General features: G+C 34.6%; 10 protein-coding genes across 10 annotated transcripts; 7 read left to right on the forward strand and 3 right to left on the reverse strand.

Moving 5' to 3' along the window:
• Positions 1-3518: 3518 nt before the first annotated feature.
• On the forward strand, positions 3519-4882 carry EV154DRAFT_536565 (Rho GTPase activation protein; the record flags this gene model as incomplete). Its single annotated transcript, XM_051604147.1, has 4 exons — positions 3519-3642; positions 3697-3804; positions 3875-4090; positions 4140-4882. The coding sequence occupies 4 exons, from the start codon at positions 3519-3521 to the stop codon at positions 4880-4882; spliced, it is 1191 nt and encodes a 396-aa protein (XP_051461038.1).
• A 2390-nt stretch (positions 4883-7272) lies between these two features.
• On the forward strand, positions 7273-9316 carry EV154DRAFT_498342 (uncharacterized protein). Its single transcript, XM_051600355.1, has 5 exons — positions 7273-7527; positions 7589-7694; positions 7757-8253; positions 8312-9014; positions 9069-9316. The coding sequence occupies exons 1-5, from the start codon at positions 7291-7293 to the stop codon at positions 9170-9172; spliced, it is 1647 nt and encodes a 548-aa protein (XP_051461039.1). The 5' UTR covers positions 7273-7290; the 3' UTR covers positions 9173-9316.
• A 78-nt stretch (positions 9317-9394) lies between these two features.
• Positions 9395-9783, forward strand: EV154DRAFT_578230 (uncharacterized protein; the record flags this gene model as incomplete). The annotated part of the gene is made up of 1 exon (XM_051606551.1): positions 9395-9783. The coding sequence occupies one exon, from the start codon at positions 9395-9397 to the stop codon at positions 9701-9703; it is 309 nt and encodes a 102-aa protein (XP_051461040.1). The 3' UTR covers positions 9704-9783.
• Positions 9784-10114: 331 nt separating this feature from the next.
• EV154DRAFT_438102 (enhancer of polycomb-like-domain-containing protein) lies at positions 10115-13281 on the forward strand. The gene is made up of 6 exons (XM_051596872.1): positions 10115-10775; positions 10862-11197; positions 11286-11767; positions 11829-11964; positions 12027-12283; positions 12355-13281. Exons 1-6 carry the CDS (start codon positions 10611-10613, stop codon positions 12869-12871), a joined length of 1893 nt encoding a protein of 630 aa, XP_051461041.1. The 5' UTR covers positions 10115-10610; the 3' UTR covers positions 12872-13281.
• An 885-nt stretch (positions 13282-14166) lies between these two features.
• Positions 14167-16351, forward strand: EV154DRAFT_478301 (uncharacterized protein; the record flags this gene model as incomplete). The annotated part of the gene is made up of 9 exons (XM_051598180.1): positions 14167-14248; positions 14317-14391; positions 14505-14625; positions 15213-15290; positions 15315-15408; positions 15665-15746; positions 15924-15985; positions 16034-16085; positions 16323-16351. 9 exons carry the CDS (start codon positions 14167-14169, stop codon positions 16349-16351), a joined length of 675 nt encoding a protein of 224 aa, XP_051461042.1.
• Positions 16352-16592: 241 nt separating this feature from the next.
• EV154DRAFT_414725 (Six-hairpin glycosidase-like protein) lies at positions 16593-18457 on the reverse strand (the record flags this gene model as incomplete). The annotated part of the gene is made up of 5 exons (XM_051595622.1): positions 16593-17752; positions 17824-17857; positions 17909-18089; positions 18161-18232; positions 18387-18457. 5 exons carry the CDS (start codon positions 18455-18457, stop codon positions 16593-16595), a joined length of 1518 nt encoding a protein of 505 aa, XP_051461043.1.
• Positions 18458-18604: 147 nt separating this feature from the next.
• On the reverse strand, positions 18605-19858 carry EV154DRAFT_82251 (bucentaur or craniofacial development-domain-containing protein). The gene is made up of 2 exons (XM_051607791.1): positions 19450-19858; positions 18605-19390 (listed from the first exon to the last, which is right to left on the reverse strand). Exons 1-2 carry the CDS (start codon positions 19544-19546, stop codon positions 18885-18887), a joined length of 603 nt encoding a protein of 200 aa, XP_051461044.1. The 5' UTR covers positions 19547-19858; the 3' UTR covers positions 18605-18884.
• EV154DRAFT_82176 (uncharacterized protein) lies at positions 19859-21781 on the reverse strand. The gene is made up of 4 exons (XM_051607790.1): positions 21347-21781; positions 21233-21294; positions 20945-21175; positions 19859-20890 (listed from the first exon to the last, which is right to left on the reverse strand). Exons 1-4 carry the CDS (start codon positions 21568-21570, stop codon positions 20172-20174), a joined length of 1236 nt encoding a protein of 411 aa, XP_051461045.1. The 5' UTR covers positions 21571-21781; the 3' UTR covers positions 19859-20171.
• Positions 21782-21993: 212 nt separating this feature from the next.
• On the forward strand, positions 21994-22988 carry EV154DRAFT_414824 (uncharacterized protein; the record flags this gene model as incomplete). The annotated part of the gene is made up of 3 exons (XM_051595625.1): positions 21994-22163; positions 22212-22360; positions 22474-22988. 3 exons carry the CDS (start codon positions 21994-21996, stop codon positions 22986-22988), a joined length of 834 nt encoding a protein of 277 aa, XP_051461046.1.
• Positions 22989-23515: 527 nt separating this feature from the next.
• EV154DRAFT_478305 (uncharacterized protein) lies at positions 23516-24114 on the forward strand (the record flags this gene model as incomplete). Its single annotated transcript, XM_051598181.1, has 3 exons — positions 23516-23710; positions 23759-23824; positions 23938-24114. 3 exons carry the CDS (start codon positions 23516-23518, stop codon positions 24112-24114), a joined length of 438 nt encoding a protein of 145 aa, XP_051461047.1.
• Positions 24115-24264: the final 150 nt, after the last annotated feature.

The following is a 24264-nucleotide window of genomic DNA, read 5'->3' on the forward strand; positions in this document are numbered from 1 at the left end:
AAAGAGCATTGGTCTGATCCTAAATTAGAAAGTTGTAACAAGTTTATTATTAGTCACATAACTAAATCTAAATTAATTTAAAAATGGTTATGATGAATCAAATACCATTAGCCATTCGCATATACATACATTAACCTGGAAGAAAAAGAAAAGGGGAAAAAGAATAAGAATAAAAAGGTATAAAAAACAAAGTTTGTTTAAATAAGAAAAAAAAAAAATTCAGACTCAATTCCTTTTTTTTTGGCAACGCCGTACGGGTTGATTATTTTCTACAGCAACTGATTCATCAGTCTTGTAAATGACGTTTCCCCTTATCCAAAGGCCATCCCGCGCATGATGAGGCAGAGCAAAAAAAAATTGTCGTCTTTGATGCAAAGGACCTTGTGTCTACTATTGGGTTGGTGAATGGGGTCGACAGGTCTAACAACAAATATGTAATAAAAACTGGTAAGGCTTTCAAAGTCGATAAGAGTAGTATTACCAACAGTGTTGGAAAATCATTAAAACCCACAGTCACATGTCCCCTTTTCTCATTTTACTTACGTAATCTGAAGTTGTCTTTTTCTTACCCTGGCTATCATCCCCATAAACATTTTTTTTCTTTAAAAAATCACGTTTATCTATTAACATGGTATTGCTACATCTATTTATTTATGTATAGGTTGTTTTTATAGAGATTTGAAAATTTGGCTTTGCGATCAGCGATCAAAAAAAACATTTTGATTGCTGATTTATTTTAGGGTGGTGCGCCGGTAATGACATAAGATCTATGCGGAAGAAAATCAGTCGCAAAGTAGGCTTGATCTAAGTTTTAGTATTACTAAATTATAGGTAGAACTGCACCTGAATTCATCGACATATATTCGGTAATGATAGCCTGAGTAACTTTAGATCTCTTATCAATGGAAGATTAGCTACAAACATGTTTTTATTTTTAGATCTTGATTACATAATATACTTGCACAAATTAATTAGATAATTTTGTTAGAAGTTTTTACATCATCTCAAAAGCTCTGATCTGATTATTTAAAGGACACCACTGTTGCAGTCAATAATAATATGGATTGCTGTTACATATGATAGGATCTTTCCTATAAATACTCCCCTTTTTTTTTTCAAAGTAAATAAAGATTCTATTTAGTTTTGTTCACCCAAAGGATTTATCTAGTAATTGATACTAAGTAGTATTTCCTCCGCTTTTTGTTGCTGTTTGTTGTCCATTGTAAATTATACAATCACTACATCTTCATACATAAATCCGTCGTAAACTCAACTCTTTTACATCTAAGGGCTATATTCTCTTCTCATCTCTCCATGTGTTATTATCGATTTACATTTATTTGCTATATCCATATATTTTGTCGTCTAAGATCACTTCAGAACTATTCTTGATAAATAATAGAACTAAGCTGACAACTAAAAGTCTGGTGCTCACTATCACAATTGTTATATAATAACAATTGTCCCTTTTTAAAATCTGAAATCGTACTAGTGCGAAATCACCATTATATTTACAGGTGTCACTAGGATTTACTTCATTAAATTAGCATTTAAATAAATAGCGTGCTCTTTTGTCTAGACTCTGCGACAATAAACATACATCTCCGAACACTGAAACCAACAGTTTATGATACAATCACAAGTTGACCAAGTACAACTAAACTACCCTTCTAATAGACATATTTCATAGGATTTATGTATATCGAGCTAGATAAATTAATGACGTGCTTAAAATGTTGACCAGTTTCATGATTCGTAATAAAATTGGGGAGCTTAATCCTAATTTTTAACAAGACTGACTTAAGCTATTGCCATTTAGAAGCCTTGTAGAAAACTAAAACTAAATCTAAAATGTTGTCCTTAAAAAGGTGCTACACCTGATTTATCAGTAAATGTTATGCACTAAATTATCTTTAGTTTTGTAAACGGGACGTATTCAAGTTCGAGCTTTGACTGCTTCTGATTTATGCGTCGTAAAATCTCAAACGATTGTAAGAGTTTAGTCTCTATCAAGACTATGAGCTATAGCAATGATTATAAATGAGAGAAAAATGTTGTTAAAGAAACATCTGTAAAGTATTTTATCCAATATAGCTTACTGGTGGTGAGCTGATGTACCATAGTTGCCCTTGATGGAGTGTAATAATTTAAGTGACCTTTTGTTTGTATCACATAATACAAACTTTTGTTGAGCTTCTTCGTGCTGCTGGCATTAGAAAACTTGAGCTAAGAAATCGAGTACTTTATTTTTTAAAGAAGGCATAACAATAAAAGGTATTCCAACATGGTCATTTACTCGGAAATAAGGTTAATTAACGAAGGAGCTTATTCAAGTATTTATTAATGTTGCGGAGTGCGATGTCTTGCGCTTTAACATAGTGTGTGTTACTTTTTTTATGGAACAGACGGGAGTATTTTGCTTCTTCAAGCGCTTACGGTTGCGTCCCTATAACCAATCCTGTCGACATAACCATAAAAATTTAGGGATTTAGACTAAGATTGATGTCTTAACCCGTCATCCTTTTTTTATACGTAATGTTTCAAGAAAAGTGAATAATAATCAATGTCTCAATTTACGAATAGTGACGTGCCAGTGTAAAAGTAGTGTATTTCTTGCTGTTTTTACAAAAATGCTTAATATGTCTAAAATATTTATTCTTATTTTGATAGCGCAGCTGAAGGCCATTTAGCTTATAGATGCAAATAGTAAACTGTAAAATGTATAGGGTATGCGAAAAATTCCCAGGCCATAAAATCGAATTTAAAGGAACATCATTTCTTAATTGTGTGTTGCATTACTCAGGTTACTGGTCATGATATGACAAATCAATAATTTTATCCTCCCATTTGGGGTTCGATAGTCTCATATATAAGGACTTAAATAGCTTGATGAGAGTGGGTGAAGGCGGGAGCCATATGAACTTTCTTATTGAACCTTAGCTTTTTTACGACATTATTTTGGCAAAAAGCGTAAACAATAATATCCTTAACGGGAAATCAGTGCGACGCTAGTATAACACAGGATTTGCACCCATATGTGCGGAAACGATACATATTTTGGGAGTGACCGGTCTGTGTGCACCTGCCTCACACAAATTGTCTACGCCTCATCCGTGTTAAATACCTAAGAAATACGAGCTGATAATTATAGAAAAATAAATTGACATTATAGTAAAAAATACAACGAATACATAATAGTGTCGTATGAGTGGTGTTTTTTCGAAAGAAGGTTTAATATAATTTCAGTTAGTGACCTTTTAAACGAAAATTAGAAAAGGTCGACTTTTACTATTAAACTGTACGAGCAAGTGATAAATTTGGAATTCATCTTTCAACTCCCGGTACAGATTTCATACCCATCTTTCATTTGCGCGTGTGTCCCTTTTTAGGGTTAAATAGGAAAACAATGATTTGCCTTTTATATTAAATTCTGTACTTGTATTTTTTTTATTTTTTTGCTTTCTTTCTCTCCCCTATCTTTTTTTTTGTGTGTTGTTATTTTGGCCGATCAAAAAAAAATGTATCCAGCACATAACCCAACAATTCCAAATCAGAAAAAAAAGCATCGGAATCCATTTACTTTTTTATTTAATAAACAATATAAAAGTACTCCAACCATGTCAATTCCGGCCGAAAAGCAAGGTATAATGAAATTTCTTGAATGACGTGTGAAAATTCGGTATTAATTAACCTTAGGTCTTTTCGGGGCATCTCTCTGCGAGGCTTTGAAAGTCGGGTCGACACTTTGGGGCCTAAAAGTGCCTGACCCAGTTGCTTTATGTTTTCTTGAAATTGATAAACGAGGTAATGTCAAAAAGCACAGACCCTTTATAGATATCGTCTAAAACTACTTATTACAACAACAACAAAAAAGGTTTAACAACAGAAGGTATTTTTCGCCTATCGGGTGCAACTTCCGAGGTCATCTTACTTGAAGATAAAATCAACATGTCTTCACCTGACGAGAGAAAGCAAATCAATGCAGACGAATTCGATATTCATACACTGACAAGTCTCGTAAAAAAATATCTGCGTGAGTTGCCTGAACCAGTCATTCCAAACGAGTTTCATGAGAAGTTTCAAGATATAGGTAACAGCAGACTATGTGAACTTGGTAACATGTATTGACAATTACACAGATCTTTTACGTAAACGCCAAGGTTTAGATAAACTCTCTTCAGTTATTGTAAAGTTACCCTATCAAAATCGACAGTTGTTACATGCTATTCTGGTTATGGCCTCAAAAATCCAACAACATGTTCAGTTAAACATGATGTGTCCTGAAGCATTAGCTACAGTATTTGCACCTGTCTGTACTGGATTCGAACAATCGTTAAAAGATACAATGAGAGTATCCAATTCTAGCTCAACTAGTTCTACATTTAAAAAGCAGCGAAAGCATAGCAGTAACGAACAAATATTGAATTCAAGCGAGATAATTGAAAAGCATATCAAAAGAAATAAGAATTGGACAAACATTTGGAAATTTATGATCGAACAACATGCAAGTTTAATTAGTACTTTGGATAAACAGAATTCAGAATTTAAAGAAAACAATCGATTCAATCAGGAATCCACTTGGAATAAAAAGCAAGTTCATTATAGCCATCATCAACAACATTTGAATAGGTCGTTACCTTCGCCATTTTCTACTTGTGGGAGTACGCCACCTTTACCAAGTGAAATTATTATGGATCAGTTCTACCCCATGAACCAAAATAGTATACCAATTGTTCAGCCGACAGCTAAAAGAACTCCTCGTCAACCTTCTGTAACACCATCTTTTGAAGACCCAAAATCCAATTCCATCTCAAAAAAAACTTATTTTTTTCAAAAATCAAACACAATAAGAAAAATATTATCGGCTAGCACATTAAGATAACGACCATCTGAATTTCTCCATTACACTCATTTTTATTATGTGACATCTCATGCCCACACAAACACACAAACACACACACACACATACAATATCTCCCTTTCTTATCATATGCATATGTATCTATGATTTTTATTTGTAAGCTAAATAAAAATGCACTTTCTTTTGTTCTGTAAACACGAATATCATTGCCAAGAATGTTGCAATTTATCATTACGCTAATACAGTACTAAAAGGCTTATCCCCTCCGTGCATATAAAATATAACACCAAGTCTCCTTTCCTTTCCTTTTATCCTTTCTCTCTCTCACTCTCTCTCATTATGAATTTGACTGCTATTTTTGCTTCTGCTTTATTACTGACACTGGTATCAGCATTTCCAGTCTCTCAAGAAAATAGAAATATACGGATCAATAAAGGGCTACCGTTTCAAAATAATAATTTAGGATACACGCTTCCCGCCATTCAAAATCCATAAATATCACTGAAAATTGGTTTGGTAAAAGAACCTGTTTTTAAATAAAATGACGAGGAATGGATAGAGCTTATTTTTGTTTAAAAAAATGAGGTACTTTGTGTTATTTTTCAAATATTTTGAACTAATCTTTGGTGCTGTGTGATAGTATTATAAGTTAAAATAGCATTTCAACAGACATTTTATATTAAAATTATAACCCTTTGAGAATATTTCTGTTTGTGTCCAATAGAGAGAGAGGGAGTTGATTTTAAAAATAGGTGCCATCAAATTTGGTATTGCCTATAAATATAACGGCTTAGCACCTTTTTAGAATAATATCAAGAGTTGACTGCTTTTTTAATAGCTCATCCAGCAGTGAAAGCTTGTTTACTTTCATTTATAATATAGTAGTCGTTCGATATACAAGAATAAATCTTTTGGGGATAGCTAGGTAGAGTTTATAGAATTTAAAAATAGTTCACCTCTATATCGTGCGGCTTTTATAAAGAAAATATGTAAGATAGAAGTATACGATTTTTATTCTTACTGTCACTGCATCATGGGCTGCATGTCAACGTTTCTCACTATATTTAGCTGATATCACGTAAAAATTTATATTGCTGTTCCTTACATGAATTATCCTCTTTTCCAATAGTTATTTCTCATGTATGTTTGGCATTATTTTATCCTACTATTTGAGGTGCTTTTTATTTTTGCTTTTTAATCGCTTTTCTTTAGGACAGCCAATTTTTCCTTAGAGACGGCTAAAGTGCACGTAGTCACAACGTAAGATCTGTGATTTGGCTGCCCTATACACCTGGAAACAAGAACATACAATCAAAAACAATGTAATTATTACGAGCAAATGTATATTGAACAATTTATACTTATTTTGACAATTCTATCATCACTCTTTCGCCTTTAATCTCGTTTGATTTGAATCTTACGCAGACATATTAAGGTAAAGTCCAAACGAGAGCTGAAAGTGAGCTATATTACACACATACTGTTTTAAAATATCGGTTGTAATAAAATTGTATCAATTTCAAGACGATAAGTTACATTGAATATATAGAAATGAGAATACAAAATAATAAATATGATTGTGCTTTATGTCTTCTTCATTTAAAGTCAGCGAATACAAATAAAATTAAAGCACCATAGTCCGACATTACAACCACACTCACCTGGATGTCCATAAGAGACCCGTTTTTTAATGACATGGTTACCTGTTACTGTACTAAACAGGCCCTATTACTTTGGCTTATCATTCAACTACAGTAAATTCTTTTTTAACAGCCAAATATACAATCTGATCAAATGCTATAAACAAGATAATATAACTATTGTATCGACGTATTACTTTTAAGAGCGAATTAACCAATTGTTGCACACTCAAACTGTTTGAACATTAGCTGCGAAAGAGAAAAATTTAACCTTGGAATTCAAGTTCCAAAATAGCGTTTTTATTATTTGAGAATGTTATTTCCATTTACCTTCCCTGGCATAGCACTTATTTCGCTTTGAGATCACAGAATATGACTGCGGTGGTCAATCCGGTATCAAAATTATTTAACCTGGATATCACCGTAGAAAACACAATTTCTCTTCATAGAAGTGGATTGGGGAATTAATTACTATTTTTAAAGAGGACTAAATTTATTTTAAACTGATCATTATAACTTCCAGACGAGCTTGCCTGCCAGAAAAAAAATGCGAATGAGATATTATTAATGTGCCCTTTGTACATACAGATTAAAAGTAATTGCTTCTAATGCTATATTGTAAAATAATGAGCTGTGATGTCTAATTCGTGAATCACAGGCCGCTTTAAGATGGAACATTGATTTGTTTCGAGTGCACATAATAGACTGGGTTTAAACCAAAACGCGTCTAACAAAAAAAAAATATTTTTTTTATTTTAATCACTTTTCTATCAAATACGTTTTTTAATCATGTCTGACAAAAAGAACGTTGATTTTAACGTAATTTATTGTGGTCTCCAGCCCGATGCAGGGCGTTTTCGTTTGTCTCAAAACGGACTTGGTTGGAAAGGTACTCGTGATCGTACCATTATTGTGGGTACCGATGAGCTCAAGAAAATGAGTTGGACCAGAGCAGCTAGAGGATTTGAACTTCGTGTCTTGAAGAAGGATAACACAGTTTTGAAGTTTGACGGATTCAAACCTGATGTATGTATTTTTCGTTATATTCGCTCAGCATTAGGGACATTAAACCTCTTTTTGATTGTAGGATTTGGAGGAATTAAAGGAAGCCATCAAGGCATTCTATAAGCTTACCGTAGAAGTGAAAGAAGTTAGTGTTAAGGGTTGGAATTGGGGAAAGGCTGATTTCCAAGGTAATGACGAATTCAAATGTTAGCAGTGGAAAAGAGAGGGAATACTAAATTACGGCTCGCAGGCTCCAATCTCAACTTTAATGTCACGAATAAGACCATGTTTGAATTACCTCTTGCACAGGCTATTGCAACTAACAAGCCGGGTAAGAATGAAGTTGCTATCAATTTTGTTGATCCTGGACAGCCCGCACCCGACGGTATTAATCCTAAGGACATTGATGAATTGATGGACGTTACATTTTATATTCCTGGTACAGTTGCAAAGGAAACAACAGGAGAAGATACTAATGTCGAGGATGATGAAGAAGAGGAAGTGAATGCTGATATGGTATTCTATGAGAATGTCAAATCCAAGTTGGAGCTCAGCCAAATGACGACTGAAAACATTGTTCAATTCCAAGAAGCATTATGCCTTACTCCTCGTGGCCGTTACAACATTGATATGTATCAAGATTTCCTCCGTCTTCGTGGTAAAACTTATGATTATAAAATTCTTTATAAGAATATCATCAAGTTGTTTTTACTCTTAAAGCCTGATGAAGTCCATGTCTTGTTTGTGGTAAAGTTGTGCTTTTTGGATTTTTATATTGTAATGTTTTTTAACAGAGCAATTACAGATTGGTTTAGATCCTCCTCTTAGACAAGGTCAAACGAAATATCCTTTCCTTGTTTTCCAATTTGTCCGTGAAGAAGAAATTGATGTTGAATTGAATTTGGAGGATTCAGCTTTGGATGAAAAATATGAAAATAAACTTCAAAAGCATTACGATGCACCCACATACGAAGTCGTCAGTAACGTATTCAGAGCATTGACAAATAGAAAGGTGACTGTACCCGGTAGCTATAGAAGTCATCACGGTGCAAATGCTTTAAAATGCTCAATGAAGGCAAACGAAGGTTTCCTTTATCCATTAGAAAAGAGTTTGTTGTTTATTCCAAAGCCTCCTACATTCATTCCTTTAAACGAAATTGGTGTGGTCACATTCTCTCGTGTCGGTCAATCGGGTGGTAGTTCTCGTACCTTTGATATGAAGTTTAATATGAAGAGTGGTAATGACATCCAATTCTCCAGTATTAACAGAGAAGAATATGCGAATATTGAGGATTACTTAAAACAAAAGAAGATCAAGATCAAGAGTGAAGGTAACGAGGATGTTGTTATGACGTACACTGATCTTGCTGAATTGGATGATGATGACGATGATGAGGACGAAACATTTGATGCAAGAAAGAAGCGTAGAACTGATATGTCTGGATCAATGGGCAGAAGTGCTCCTGGACTCGGCGGTAGTACTGGTGCAGATGATGAGGATGAAAGTCGTAAGTTACAAATCTATCCTTTTATTATGCAAAGATAGTTAATGTTTCTTTTAGCTGATGAGGATTTTGCCCCTGATAGTGATAGTGATGTACCAGAAGAATTTGATTCTGATGCTCAAGGTTCTTCAGAAGGGGAAGATGATGCAGGATCTGTTTAATGCTATCTTATTTGATATTAAAAATAAACCAGTTGATGTAAATATAATATGTGACTTGTCTACAGTTTTCAGACATGCGGTTCACAAAAAAAAAATCAGACAAAAGAATTAGATGTTTTCAGATAAAGATTACTTGTTATCATCCTTAAAACTTTGACAATCTAGACAGATAGTAGGTCGTAGACCATGTAGCGATTACTATTAAATGACGTGGGCCATTCGATGTGGGTATATCCTTTCTTTTTAGCAACTGTTGGAAGTCTTCGCTGTTTGAAGCTGTCAAAGGAAGTTGCCTTGTACTGGGTTCCAAGGGCTTCTTTCGATACTTCTTGTTATCAGACATTCAGAAGAACGCATCAGTTTATAGCTGACTTGCCTACAGGTTTTACAGACATCATCAGACGAAAAACCTGTGTCAAACCTTTGTCTCTAGTTCCTTATTTTTTTCCTGTTACTATCCTTTTGCTTCCTTTTTTCTCCCTGCAGATGGTGGAAAGTTTCAATACTCGCGATTATGTTTTAGACATATAAAGAAATCTATGATGCATTTCTCTTACAGTCGCTCACAGGTGAATCTTGTTAAAAGGTACACTTATAGCATAGCTTGCTGGTATGACCTCGTTTTTGGAAGTCTAATAACAAAAGCGAATACCATGATTAGATACATTTTTTATGCTTTCTAATCTTTCAATGGATTATTTTCTTTGTATTTTCCAATTATCTTAATAAAAAATCGACTCTTTCTTGTTTTGTATGATAGGCTTAAACATATATCTTATGCTGTTAAAAAAGATGCATTGACTGTTGAAAGTCAATCCACAGATTGTAAATTGAACGACCAAAAATATCGAATACTATAATCAAGGAATCAGACACTCTTTATAACAGGATTTTTATTAAAGTGTCTTATCCAATCACAATAATTTTGAAAATTGGAGTTGTGTTGAATGGAGAAAAAACATATGTCTATCTGAATTTAATTTCAAATCTGCTTGAAAGTATATCTAATATCACTTTCAATAGTATGAATGAATATTATTTCGAGTGTATCGTTCTGAAGTACAAGTAGGTATAATCGCATGCTGACAAATGGCGGATGGTGAAAACCATAGAATTGAAAAAAAAAAAAAAGTGATGTCATCAAAAAAGCAATTTGAACCCTGACCAATAAATTCTGATTTTTATTTTACAATACAAAATATACGGCCAAGAATTATAGGAAAAAATAAAAAGCAAAAAAGAGACAAAAAAGACTTACTCTAAGGAAGAATACACAAGTCAACTTTTCAAGGAAAAATAACTATATACTTGAAGAAAAACTAGGTTTTATATATTTTATACAACCTTCTCAACGACATCTATATATATACTTTTTTTTTTATTTTCTCGCAATCTTTTTTTTTTTTTTTTTTTTTTTTTTATTACCCCCATCCTTTTAATGCCTGTTCAGATGGTCTCTCGATTTCGAGTAAAAAAGCTTTCACCAAAGATCCCTCTTCCTATATTTAAAGAGTCACAACTTCCTGACCTTGTTGACCCAGCTAATATTCAGCGTTCAGCACCTCAAATAGAAACAGGTGTTGAAAAAGAAGAGGAGGAAGAGGTATGTACCATTTTATAATACAAATTATACATGGGGGTGGGTTAGGAAATTTACGCAATTTTTTTTTTTTTTTTTTTCATTGATAGCATGATTTACAAGCCGCAATTTCGGCACACCAGGCAGCCGTAACAACTGGTGCTAAAATTGAAAGTTACATCCCAATTCCAGATGCTTCCAATGTGATTGATCATAAAGTATATGAATCATTATATAAAAAAAAATATAAAGAACCCTCTACCTTAATTCGATTCTCTTCAACTGTTGAAGATACCTGTGGCTGTCCTTATGTTATGGATGAATTGGATGAAACTTTTTTAAATAAATTCAATACAGATCATACAACATTATCTGAAGATGATTTTGAGAAAATTATGTATCAATTTGAATCCATAACAAAAGATAAATTACCACATCTTCATCTGGTAAGTCCATTCATTTACATATATACATTTATATGTATGTATACATATGTAAACTTACATTTTTAAACTTGCTCATACTTTATATTAGGATCCCCAGCATATCCCTGATTTCAGTAGCTTTATGGAAATGGTCCCTGAATCCTCCTTTTTACTTTCTCGCCCGACATCTTTACTTGAGCCCATTTACGCCCATTGGTTTAAGCGTAAACAAGACAGACACGGTAACCCTATTATACCTGAATTGAAGTATGAAGAAATATCGAAAAACGAGGTGGATCCCTATGTCTGTTTCCGTCGTCGCGAAACAAAGCCTGTGCGTAAAACCAGACGTACTGATCAACAGTCATTGGAGAGACTTCGCAAATTAAGAACTGAAATGGAAATGGCTAGAAATTTGTTAGAAATGGTGTTGCGCAGAGAGAAAATTAGAAAGGAAGGCATGGTGCTGGAACATACTGTCTTTGATAAAAAAGCAAAATTACGCGAATATCAACGCACTTTGGGTATCAAAGAAGATGAAGACCTGTTACTTCCATCGAAAAAGAAGCGTAGATCATCTATTGGTTCTGGGTAAATATTTATACAAATGTTTATACAACTCCTATTATGTTTGACTTACCCTATTTAATAGTGCAACTATTAAAATTCCCTTGCATCGCCTCAAAAGAGATGAAAACAGAGTTGAAAAGACTCCAACACAGTTGGCCATCGAAGCTGATTTGGCTCGTAAAAAGTTGGCAGACGCTCCCTATGAGGATCTAACAGAGGTAAGACCGATAGATAATTTAACACTTGAACAGAATTAACATTTATAATTATTTGCTGTTAGTGCACTTACCAACCATTCCCAATGAAATTATCTTCTCAATTCTTCCAACCGTTATCATCAAATATCCGTTACAGAAAACGCATTGGTCGTGGTGGCCGTATCTTTATCGATCGTGCTGGCTATAAGAAACCAACCACCGGAAAGACAAAACCTGGCATGAATACTGATTACCAAAGAAATGCTATGAAAAGATATGATTTTGATTCGGATTCCAGTCAAGAAGATTCTGATATGGAAGTAGATGAAATGGACGATAGGTAAACAAAAGAAGAAAAAGCAAAAGAGAGGAAATTTTATTCTGATTACCCGGACTTTTTTTTTTTTACAGTTATCTGAGGCACAGAACACAGCTACTTTCCGAAATAGAACTCCGCAGTCTTGTCACAATACCTTTTCTAACACCAATGAATATGATGAACATACAAGCCGCCAGAGCTAATCAAGCTGCTATTGCTGCCGCTACTGCTGCTGCTGCCGCTTCTGCCGCTGCCGCCGCTGCGTCCTCTCAAAGATTATCTATTGCTACTGGTGCCGCCTCTTTGGAGAGTAATTCAAATACAAGTAGTAGGCCCTCTTCGCCAGGATCCTCTCCCCATCCTCTAAAGAGACAAACCAGCAGATCCAGAATGACACCACAACAAGCTGCAGTTGCTATGGCAAACGGAATGATTGCGGCTAATATGGCAGCTGTTGTCAATGGTTCCACCAATCAAAATAGAACGGCTGTTCAAATGGCAATTGCAGCTGCACAGCAACAGCAACAACTGCAACAACAACAGCAGCAGCAACAACAGCAACAACAGCAACGTGGTAACTCCACTAATAACTTGTCATCTATCATGTAGACATATCCTCTATTCGTTAATACTTTCTACTTGCCCATTAAGAGATCCCTTTAATTCCCGCCGTCATCCTTTCTTATTGGTTTCTCTTGAAACTATTTATCCTTTGTACAGATTTTCTTCATTCATAAGAACCGCTCATCGCACTTTTTTTTTTCTTTCTATTCTCTCCTATTTTTTCCTTTTTATTTCATATATATACATCACTTATTACTATTACACTTATATAATCCACGAAAAAAAAACATAATAACATTTTCAAACATCATCCCAAACTTCTAGTCAACCAGTTGAAAATCTCAGCTTTTTTTTTTTCAAAAAACGAACGAGCAGAAATATTCCTTTTTGGCTTTAGTGCAATTCACAACAATTACACGAGTAAACAAATAAACACTGCTCCAAAATTTCAAAAAGTGTAAAAATAGAATATTGTTGAGAACTCGAAAATGCCAAAAAAGAAATAGTTTATTAAAATGATGACAACGCCGTAAAAAGCATGTGTTGGCAAAAAATTGATGAGCGTATTGCAGCAAACGCCGGTAAAGACAAAACAGATTTGCTTCTACTAAAGGCATTTGATAATCAAGCGCTGACTGCACAAAAGACATGCTAATGTTTTGTTTAACACTTAAGCTAAATGATGGGCTTACCTTTTAAACGGCCTAAACAGTCTTATACATTGTATAGCTAAATAATAATAATGATGGTAAGTAAAACAATCCAGAGAAAGTAGCAATAATTTTTCTTTACCTTGCTGGAATAAAAATAATTATACTAAAAATACGTGAATGATGTTAATTGCCTGTATATAAGAAAAGGATGATGGAACTTACATTTTCAAAACACGAAAAAGGGAACTAAAAATAAAATGAAACGCATGTTAGCATAGGATTATTATTACAAAAAAAAATGAAAACGTACCCTTAAATATGTTTAATATCTCTACTTGGAGGCTAAAGTAGACAGCTCTAAGTGGGTTGAGCTCTTATCATAGAAAACGTTTTTTCATTTCAGTATTAAATGTCGTGTACAAGCTTAAACGTCTAAATAAATTAGAAGGGTAGCATCATCGATAATATTTATACAGCGATCTTATTGAAGAAAAGGGAAAACCCATAATCACTTTTTAATCGCCCAGAAAAATAGCAATGATAAGCTACCGCATTCAAAACATGTTAACATTATCGGCTAAAAAACAGTTTATTTTATCTATAAAGTATGGTTTGGATGCCTCTCTTTTCTTTTAGACATAAACCGAACTTGTGGTTAAATGTTATTTTACTTTTTTCAATTTCTCTATGATTAAAAAAGTTGTTATTAAGAAGAAAAGAGACGTTCTATCTAAAATAAATACAAAAGAAGATGACGATCATTTCAAAGGTAAAGCTTTACAAGTAAACGAATAACATAGACTCAACGTATATATTTTACAGAAATTACCTGTATAGATTGCCATGAAGAAGGGCATGTGAACAAAAAATACTTCAAGTGCTTGTTCTACAGAGAAGCCTCTGCATATGATGGTAGTTTTGTGATGTTATTTACTGTTTGTAGTGCTATATTTTAACATGTTTAAAGTGGGCTCCTCCTCTACCAAAAAAAGAAAGCAAAGTTTTACTGTTAAATCTGAAAAAAGTCAGGCGAAGAGGTGAAAGATTGACTCGGGTCCGACAGTCGAAGTATGTAGAAGTTGCAAACAAACAGGCCATAAACAAAGGTCCAAAGATTGCCCCAATTACAATCCTTTTAAAAAGGAGGTATTATAAGATAATCTAGGTGCCAACTATCAAGCTGCAGTTGAGTTGATCGCTATCACGATTGACAAATATAAATCATCCAAAGTATTGTTATGCGACAAATCGAGCGCATTTCCAATTTTTCTTTCTTTTTAAACACCTACTAAAGTGCAATACACCTTTTCGGGCTTGCACCTGTCAAAACTACTTCTTTTCATCTTTTTCTTATCCTCAGATCTGTGACCTCTTAGTAGGCGCAATTACCTCAATCTCTTCTATAAATTTCCCCAATCCCTTTAGTTTCAGTGACTGGATTATACGTCCATCACTATAAGCATCCATAAGATTTCTCCTAAATAAAAATCCTCATCTATTATTTTACTCATATTTTAACACTTTGACTTATTAGTTTTATATATTATTCAGCTCTATTATCATTCTGATTGATCCCTTGATTACATTTTTATCATTGTATCTTTTATTTATAAGCATATAAGCTATACTTAAATCTATTTTCTAACAGTTCAGCTCTTGTTTAAACTAGCTGCGGTGCTCACTCAACTCGCAATTATAAAGACCTTCTTTACTAAACTCTATTTTATTTAAAGAAATATCCTTTATCCCGCCAATACTACTCGCATACTCTTATTCCAGTATGCAGATAATGTTATTTTTATGAAAAGAAGGTGATTAAAACTCCCGGCTTCAAGGGTAGTGGAGTTCTTTGCTGCCAAAAATGTGAAAGATGTGACAAAGGGATGTGAATGCTGCCAGAAATATGATGATTATATCAAAGGCGATTTGGTCAGGCGAAGGAAGACCAGAGGCTATTAAACCCAAAGAAACTAAACAATAAGCCTAATAAGATGTTCTATTACCGTATAGCCGTATCAAACAAGGTATCTTTTTAAGAATTAAGATCATTACAGGTAATGTTTGTCCGGAAATTCATTTTACATTTTGTCCACAATAGTAAATAATAAGCGTGAAGGTTAAAATTTTCAGCTGGTTGTGTAATCAGTGAATCTAAATATCTGACCTTGCTAACATATGCTTGCAGTCAAACAGAAAAAGCGTTTGTTCTATTGCAATTATTCTCCACAAAACACTTTGGCTAGGCGAACTTCGATTTTATTCAACAGGTCATTATAGTCTAATGATTACCTATAAAACTTTACTAAATTTAAAAATTAATATGATATGCTCTCAAATAAGGCTAAATTAGCCACTAACGTTACTTAAAAAGTATTTTTATTTCAATGTAAAATAATATGAGATAAACATAATAAAAATTTATTGTTTTGCATATTGTCACTTAGTCATCTCGCTAGCAGAGAAAAGAGAAGTGTTTCTAATCTTTAGTATAAATTATATACCGACAGTATTTTATATAAATTGTTTATGAACTCTCAGCTCCGTTAAATAACAGGTATACCTCGAGTTCATCGGTTTTGAACATAGACGTAGAAAAGTATCAGAGGGTAAGTTATACCCGATAATTGGATGTGCATTAAACCACGAAAAGTTCGTACCGGCGACGCATAAAAAAAAAGTCGGATTTGGAACAGGACAGCTTAAACAGCAGAACAACAGGATACGTATTAAATGAGTATACCAGCACATTTATACGTTATGTCATAGTGATTGAAGGATGCTGACATTTTGAGTTTTGGATGAGATATCTTACTACCTATCATAATTTCTTTTGTATTAATTAGTTATCGAAAAATCGTATACCCATCTATAATTTGTAATTAGAAAAAAAAACGTTGGCAACAAACTTAAAGTAGTCCCACTTGATCAGATGTGACATTATAAATTGCTTTGTCGTATTCGAAAGGAATAAGATTACAATAGAATCTGTGTAACTATTTTATAATTTTTATTTTACAATTTACAATGAATAGTGTGTGTGTGTGTATATATGTGTGTGTAATAAAAAAGGGAGATGATATACATTGAATGAGAAGAGATAAAGGAGTGTACATTTAAGCGGCAACAGCCTTTCCGTAACCACTGTTTCCTCTTCTATTACAGAGACCGCATCCACGTTTCCACCAGCAGATGTAAGAAGTAAGTGCTACAACAAATAAGACGACAATAACAATAACAGCAATAAGCCATCCTTCCATCTTCTTTGTACGTTCAACATGAGGTCTGGGATCGGTGATAGTGACATAAGGAGGATCAGAAGCTCCAGTACTTAATTGATAGGCAACCAAACCTTGGAAAGGAGCATTATAATCAAGGGCAACTTCAGTTTGCTGATAGTCGTCACGAATATCATAAAACTTATCGTTCTTATCAGGTCCGCCAACGATAGCACCATAAAGGATATATTTTTCGACAGCAGGAGAAGAATCAATGTTACCAATATCAGTGCCACCAGAGGCGCCGGCATGATGAGGATTACGAGGAGAATTCATATGGATACCACAGACATAAGGTGTCAACATATAGTTACTGCCAAGTAAATAGTTTACTTGGTTCATAGCGAATTTGGTGTAACCATCCGACTTTGAGCTATCGGTTTTGCTGTAAAGTAAAGCCAAAAGAGACATATCTTGAGATGGGACAACGGAGTTAGAATCGCTATAGCCGTCGCACCATAAAAGGCCGCCATTAGTGAAAGTACAGGGGGAACCTGATTTACTGTCGATGATTGTGTCCAAGACATTCTTGGCAGCGGTGGCATATTTAGTGTTTGTGGGGTCCAATTCAGCACCAAGGACGAAAACGGCATTTGTTTGGTCACTCCAATCCATGACACCGACGGGAGTTTTGGCCAGTTGAAACTGATCGAAATAGTTTGAGGCCATCGTACGATAAGTTTCGTTGCCTGAAGCCTTGTACATCCAAAGGGCGGCATAAGTCAACTGACTGGTATAGTTGTTACATGCATAAAAGTCAGCAATAGCAGGAATTGCATTAACATAAACGTTTCTAGGCTGAGCAGTATCAGCCAAACTAAATAATGATGCGGCTTGGGATAATAATTGATCAGCGTAATTGGTATCATTCAAATTGTTCCTAAACAAGTAAGAGGCTGATGCCAAGGCGGCGGCAGAAATAGCGACGGCGTCCGTACCGACCGCTGTTCTATTGACTTGGTACGACGGGCGAGGATTTGGGATGTTTGTGTCGGGACCTATTATTAAATTAAAAACGACAGTTATAAATAGGAGGCTCAGCAATAATGAAGTGCATAAAAATTCTTACCCCAATAATTATTATCAATGTTACCATCACCGACCTATGGATGTATAAGTATAATGTACAGATATTTTGTTTTTCTTAATCTTACTTGGACATAAAAAGTGTCTGCATTGGGATGTGCTTGGATAAGCCAATCAGTACCCCATCGAAGCATATCTCGTAAATAAGTTACTTGGTTTGCCTTTTGATAACCGTCAAACCAAACACCAGCACTCCAGGCAAGACTTGATAACGAATATGACAATGGTAGGGTGAACTTTAAATAGTCACTATTAATAAAAAAAAAAAAAACTGGTAAATATTTCTATTTTAGTATGTCATTGCAAAAATAAATTGTTACCCAGCATCATAATAACCACCAACTAAATTGACATTGTTGTCACTTCCATCGTTTAAGGCAGAGTCTGAACGCCTTTATGAAAAGAAATATATATGACGAAATTAAAAAATCGGGAATAATCACACCTTGCACCATAGTGTACGACATGCTACACTAAATGGAATATTTTTTCCCTTTTTACCGAGGTAAAAAATAAAGGAAAAGATAAAGATAAAAAATAACATACCATGCTACTCTGTTGTTGGATGGCAATTTTCCACTTCTTTGTGCCTCATAAAACCATAAAGAAGCATTCATCAAATTTGCATAATGTACGTTTCCAGTTACTCCAGGTGGGTTGGATGGTCCATCGGTTGTAGGTTGAGCTTCCTGCGCATATACTACTGATGAAAGTAGTATGATACTGTTTAAAAGTATTTTAACTGGGCGCATCCGAGTGTGTGTTTTTCTACCTTTGAAAAAAAGAAAAAAGGAAGAAAGAAAGAGTTCAAAAAAAAAAAGAAATTTTACTGTAAATATATATAGGGGGTTTTAATGTCTATTTTAAGACATTTGGCAATGATGTTTTTTACGTGTACTCACAATACTTATGAAAGTTTATAGTCAGAAAAAGTCAGTAATGCAGAGTTTGAATGGAATATATTTATATGCATGTCATGTTATCCAAAAGCAAATAAGAGCGGCTTTGTTCATAGATCAATATCAACCAATCAATCCAAGCACGTTATTTCTTGCTTCCTTCCTTCTTTTGGCCAGATTTTAATTGACTCAATCTCCTGTCATCCACACGCTGAAGGAATGCGACTTTTTCCATGTAACCGTCTTTATTTTTATACTTAAGGTCATCCCGGATACCTTCCCTATCCACATATCCTTGCCAGTCTAACTTACTTTTGTCAAGAGTATTCATCTTTGGTTCTTTAATATTGTATTGGGATACCAAAGAAGACAGTGACGATCGAGGCCTTTTTTGCATCACTGACTTTTTCTTAATCTCGTTTACTTTTTTTTCCACAACAGGTTCTGTTGGCTCAGGCACACTTTCCTTCACTTTGTTTTTGCTTTGAGGTTGGTTCATATCTGCCCAGATAGCGTCGATTCGCGATTTTTTAACAGTCGCGTCTTCAGTAGCTGATTCTACAGGTAAACTTCTCTTTTTATCATTGGTTGTATTTTCTTCTTCATCTTCAGCCTCTGATTCAACAAAATCCTCTGCATCGCTCTCGTTATCTGATTTATATACATTGCTTTATTAAATAGACTCCTTTATTACAATCAAGATATTTTACCTTCAGGGACAAAGTCGGAATCTTGCTCAGAATCTTGATCTTCTTCCTCAATTTCAGGGTTGTTATAAAAGTCTTTTAAAGAAACCTCTTTGGACATTTTGTTTACAGTTGAGGCTAGAAGAGTTTTTTTTAGTTGACTTCAGCGCAGCCACAAAAAAAAACAAAAACAAAAAAAGCCGGAAAAATAATTTAACCACTCTATTTACTGCTTGAGTGGCACCACTTTTTTAAACCTTTAGTAAGCATTCATCTGGTGAGTGGTACTGGGATAGCTGCTAGATAATATATAATATCCATCTAGTATATTAAGACTTTAGTTCTGTATAATATGCCTTGTGTCGACAGCACATGTTCGAGGGTAGATATTCTAAAACGCATCGATAGGATTGATACGTTGCTTTTTGGGTGGGACATATTACTTAATTCATGAAGCAAATATTATGCATATGTATCTCTAAAGTTCTTTTCCGACAGGAAGGTATGACTTTAATAAACAGGGAGTACTTCTAACTACAGATATACTACACTTTGACACAAAAATGCTGTTGTAGTAAAGACGTTTGACAGCAAGATACTATCTTAAAAGCGTAAGCAGCATCAGCCTCTGTAATACAAACAATCATACTGTGATAACTAAATTTAAACCTTTGTTTTTATTTTATTTTAATTTGTCTGAATTTAATGTGGTATTAATTATTAAGCGATTATTGTATGTTTATCAACTATTTACGGAGGTGAAGAGATTTGCTGTAAGTCCAAGCACCAGCATCTAAGTGATGTTTGGAGTCGATACTGGTCTTTAATCCAGCGTTCTTCTTTTGGTAATCACCGCCATTTTCAGCATCGACATCTTTTTCAAAATTGAACAGTTTTGGTTCCCAAACTTCTTTATTTACCTCACGCTCCTTACGAATACCACGCTGCCAATCCTCAATCTTTGACTTTTCAGCATTAGCAACCTTGAAATTCTTTTCTTTTAAAGCCTCAGTCACAGGGCCCCAAACACGATGTGTTTCAATCTCCTTTTGTTCTTGTACGGGAGCAGTAATACGTTCAGCCATAGGTTCAGCCTCAGCATCAAATAAGAGCTCTTTGGTGCCGGAAGCATCACCAGCCTTACTATAAAAGGACTGATGGCTCCATCTGCCAGATAAATTGTAATATACTTTACCATCAGAATAAAGTGAACCCTTGATATGATTATACTCTCCACCAAACCATGGCTTAGGAACAAATTCAATTACTGCTTTTGTATTATTAGATCCAATAATAGTACAAGAGCCGCCCAATTCAATAAATGCACCACCTGTAAGCACGCCACGAATCAGAAGGTCGGGGAAGTCAATCATATATTGTTCATCATAATGCTTGAGATATAAGACAGCTCTGCCAACTTGTTCAACTCGAATGGAAGTACCCTTGAATTTTGACTTTTGTCCGCCTGTAAAACTAGTTTATTATTTTTTTCAAATATGTAACTGTTTTAAAAACTTACTGTGACCATTTAAAGAAACACCAGCCTTTTCATCTTCCAAATAAAATGCGGAAATAGGAGGGTGATGACCGACCTGTTCACAGACACACTTGGCATCGCCCATATCACAAAAGAATTGTTCGCCCAAAATAGGATTATAGGGTTTCTTTTCATATTTACCATTCGTACAACGAGAGGCATAACTACCCCAAAGAGTGGAGATAAACCATCTGGATATAGCCAAAAGACGATCTACATTTATGCTTGTCAATAAACATAAAATATAGTTTACTACCCTTGTCATTTTACCTTCAGGTAACTTGGCCTGACTAATAGCCGTGAAGCTCGAAGGATGATCACCCCAATATGTACTATATAAGACAATTAAGTATACAATTAACCCATTATACAATCCCAGCTTACCCATATTCCAATAATGAAAGTCCGTTCAAAAAGAAAGCAGGACAGGTCAAAGAAGAAAGATCACCTGTGAAACTAATGACAACCTTTAAAAACTCTTTGAATTCACCAAATTGACTCTTTTCCGCAGTATCCAAGTTCTTCATGGAAAGTTTATCGACGTCATTACTAGTGGGGGTTTCATCCTCCGATGATTTAGTCTTCTTGCTACCGAAACCTAATGCCATTTTTTAAAAAAATTAAGTTAAAAAGAAAAGAAGAAGAAGGAAAAACTAAAGTAAATTTAAAGATACACAAAATATAAAAATGAACTGAGTTGCAATCTTAAATTCAAGAAAACATGTAATCAACGCAGGATTCTTTCATCTGTTTAGAACCTATTCGATTTTAGCACGACACTAGGTCGATAGTATAACTTTTAAGAAAAAATGAAAAAGTAAATATCGTTTAACACTTTCAACTTGAATTAGAACGTTCGGATATCCTGGCAGAATATCGTTTTGAAAAGGGCAATACCACAGCTGCTGGTTTTTATCCTGGGTGGCTTATCTGATGTGTGATTGTTGTCACGATACATGGAATTTCAATCACAGAGCAAAATACCCGACTTTGCCTTGCAGCAAATGTAATACCCCTTTATATTATTGCCTATGGCGTCCTCTTTGGCTGAATTTTGTGTTCAACTTCCCAAAGTTGAACTTCATGCTCATCTTAACGGCAGTTTGAGTCCTGCCACCATGCGTGAGTTGGTAGAACGCAAAAAGGCTGAGAAACCTGAGCTTGCAGAATTCAGAATCCCAGACTCTTTGGAAATGGATAGGTATAAACAAAAAAGCACTTCTAAAAACCAAACTAATCTTTAAGGCAGCTTTTTTCCATTGTTTAAATTCATTTACCAGTTGACTGATGACGAAGAAAGCGTCCGAATCGCCACTAGAAAAACGATAGACGAATTCGCTAAGGATGGTGTTAAATATTTGGAATTAAGATCTACTCCGAGAAAGAACGATGAAACAGGTAAGCTTAACAGAGAAGGCTCTTTTATATAAGGATTCTACTTTCTTGCGGATTTTATTTAAATAAAATTGTTTTTCTTTCTTTTTACACACATGTCTTCTCTTTACAAAAAGGCATGACTAAAATATCTTATCTTGAGGCCGTTTTATCTGTTGTCGAAGAGCCCAGAGCTGATATTATCGTCAAATTTATTATCTCTATTGATCGCCGTAATACATTAGAGGAGGCTCAAGAAGTTGTTGATTTAGCCTTGGCCTTTCAGTCTCGTGGTATCGTAGGTATCGATCTCTGTGGTGATGTCAAAGTGGGTCTTTTTAACAATTTAAGACCTGCATTTGAAAGAGCAAAGGAAAATGGTTTTCCTCTTACTATTCATTTTAACGAAGTAATTGAAAACCTCGGTGAGGCTCCTGATGTCTTGTCTATTAAACCCGACAGACTGGGACACGCAACATTTTTGGATGATTACTGTAGACAGGTGATCTACAAAGAAAATATTCCTGTCGAAATATGCATGACCTCAAACCTTGTTTGCAAGACCACCAGTGCCCTCAAGGAGCACCATATCAAAGAGCTTCTGAACGATAACCACCCTTTCATCTTATGTGTAAGAGAGAAAAAAATCTAATAGATAGCATTTGTAATAATATTTGTTTTTATCTTATTTAGACCGACGATAAAGGGGTCTTCTTCTCAGAAGCATCCAATGAATACAGGCTTGCTGGTGAAACATTCAACCTGTCCCGGAATGAATTGTTTGAAATATCCTATCGTTCTATTAATGCCATATTCAATAACGAAGAGTTGAAAACTGGGTTAAAGAAGGTGTGGCTTAACTGGAAGAAAGAGCACGCCTCCGAATTTTAAGCTTGTAGTATAGTGTTTTCCTGAAATTCAATTTTTTTAAAATATTACAAGATTTAGTAAGCTAATAAATTTATTAAAAAGATGGGTCTTTTACTACTATTATCTGTAAAGATTGTGGTAAGACTCGCCACATATCTAGAAGTTATTTTAGATGTAAATTTTTCAACCCACCAACTGCTGGTGATGGTGAGTGTCTTTATTCATAGCTTGGTCCTTTCTTTTTCTGACATAAATTATCATAGTTGATACCTCCAATTAAATGCTAAAAGAATAACAACTAGTACAAATATGCCAGCTGATATATATAGTGTTTGGGGGCCATTCAAAACTGATCACGCGGATATTATTTTTAAGAAAAAACTTCAAGCAGGTACCTCCCAGTTTTTAGATGAATTGGGTACAACCTACCAAAATTGTATAGTAGAAGCGTTTGAGGATCATCTTCTCAGGTATTTTTATTATCGTTTACAAAACATATTCGTGGTTAGTAAAAGAAAAATATTATATGATTACTCAATATTTACTTCATAGCGGTTATGGATCCTTATTCCATTAAACTTATTTCAAAAGAGTGTTGCTATCAGTACGAATGCCAAGGTGATCCAAAGTGTCCATAACTAAATTTCATTACCCGAAGGCTTGACAATAGACCTGCTAAAGAATACAGTAGAACAAGAGGGCAAGACAATGAAAAATGTAATTAATTGTAGGGTAACTCTTCGATGTCAGCTACTCCCGAAAAGGCATACAAATGCTTGGAATATATATTAAAGCAATATGAACAAAATCGTAATCAATATCATCCATTTGATGTTCAAGGTCTACCTCTTCCGAGACTCTTCTCGATTTTACCAAGCCTACGATGCACTGGCGCTTTAAAAAAATAAGCGTAAACGCCTTATCTTCTTTCGTCAAAGAAACTTTACCAAATCAGAGGTTATATGAATTAACTTCTGTTTTTTAATAGAATAATTAATTTCGAAGTATTAGGATACAGGTATGAATATAATTAGATACACTCAATTGATGGCATGAAA

Source organism: Mucor mucedo, assembly GCF_025094135.1.
Source record: "Mucor mucedo strain NRRL 3635 chromosome Unknown EV154scaffold_16, whole genome shotgun sequence".
Lineage (NCBI taxonomy): Eukaryota > Fungi > Mucoromycota > Mucoromycetes > Mucorales > Mucoraceae > Mucor > Mucor mucedo.

Excerpts from the sequence above, each read along its gene's own strand:
- EV154DRAFT_82251 (XM_051607791.1), bottom strand. The coding sequence starts at position 19,546 with ATGTCCAAAGAGGTTTCTTTAAAAGACTTTTATAACAACCCTGAAATT. Across the intron at positions 19,391-19,449 it reads TTCCGACTTTGTCCCTGAAG|ATAACGAGAGCGATGCAGAG; the intron begins GTAAAATATCTT and ends TATATAAATCAG.
- EV154DRAFT_82176 (XM_051607790.1), bottom strand. The coding sequence starts at position 21,570 with ATGGCATTAGGTTTCGGTAGCAAGAAGACTAAATCATCGGAGGATGAA. Across the intron at positions 21,295-21,346 it reads CTTTCATTATTGGAATATGG|TACATATTGGGGTGATCATC; the intron begins GTAAGCTGGGAT and ends TGTCTTATATAG. Across the intron at positions 20,891-20,944 it reads TGTTTCTTTAAATGGTCACA|GCGGACAAAAGTCAAAATTC; the intron begins GTAAGTTTTTAA and ends CTAGTTTTACAG.
- EV154DRAFT_498342 (XM_051600355.1), top strand. The coding sequence starts at position 7,291 with ATGTCTGACAAAAAGAACGTTGATTTTAACGTAATTTATTGTGGTCTC. Across the intron at positions 7,695-7,756 it reads GGGAAAGGCTGATTTCCAAG|GCTCCAATCTCAACTTTAAT; the intron begins GTAATGACGAAT and ends TACGGCTCGCAG. Across the intron at positions 9,015-9,068 it reads AGATGATGAGGATGAAAGTC|CTGATGAGGATTTTGCCCCT; the intron begins GTAAGTTACAAA and ends TGTTTCTTTTAG.
- EV154DRAFT_438102 (XM_051596872.1), top strand. The coding sequence starts at position 10,611 with ATGCCTGTTCAGATGGTCTCTCGATTTCGAGTAAAAAAGCTTTCACCA. Across the intron at positions 11,198-11,285 it reads AATTACCACATCTTCATCTG|GATCCCCAGCATATCCCTGA; the intron begins GTAAGTCCATTC and ends ACTTTATATTAG. Across the intron at positions 11,965-12,026 it reads CCTATGAGGATCTAACAGAG|TGCACTTACCAACCATTCCC; the intron begins GTAAGACCGATA and ends ATTTGCTGTTAG.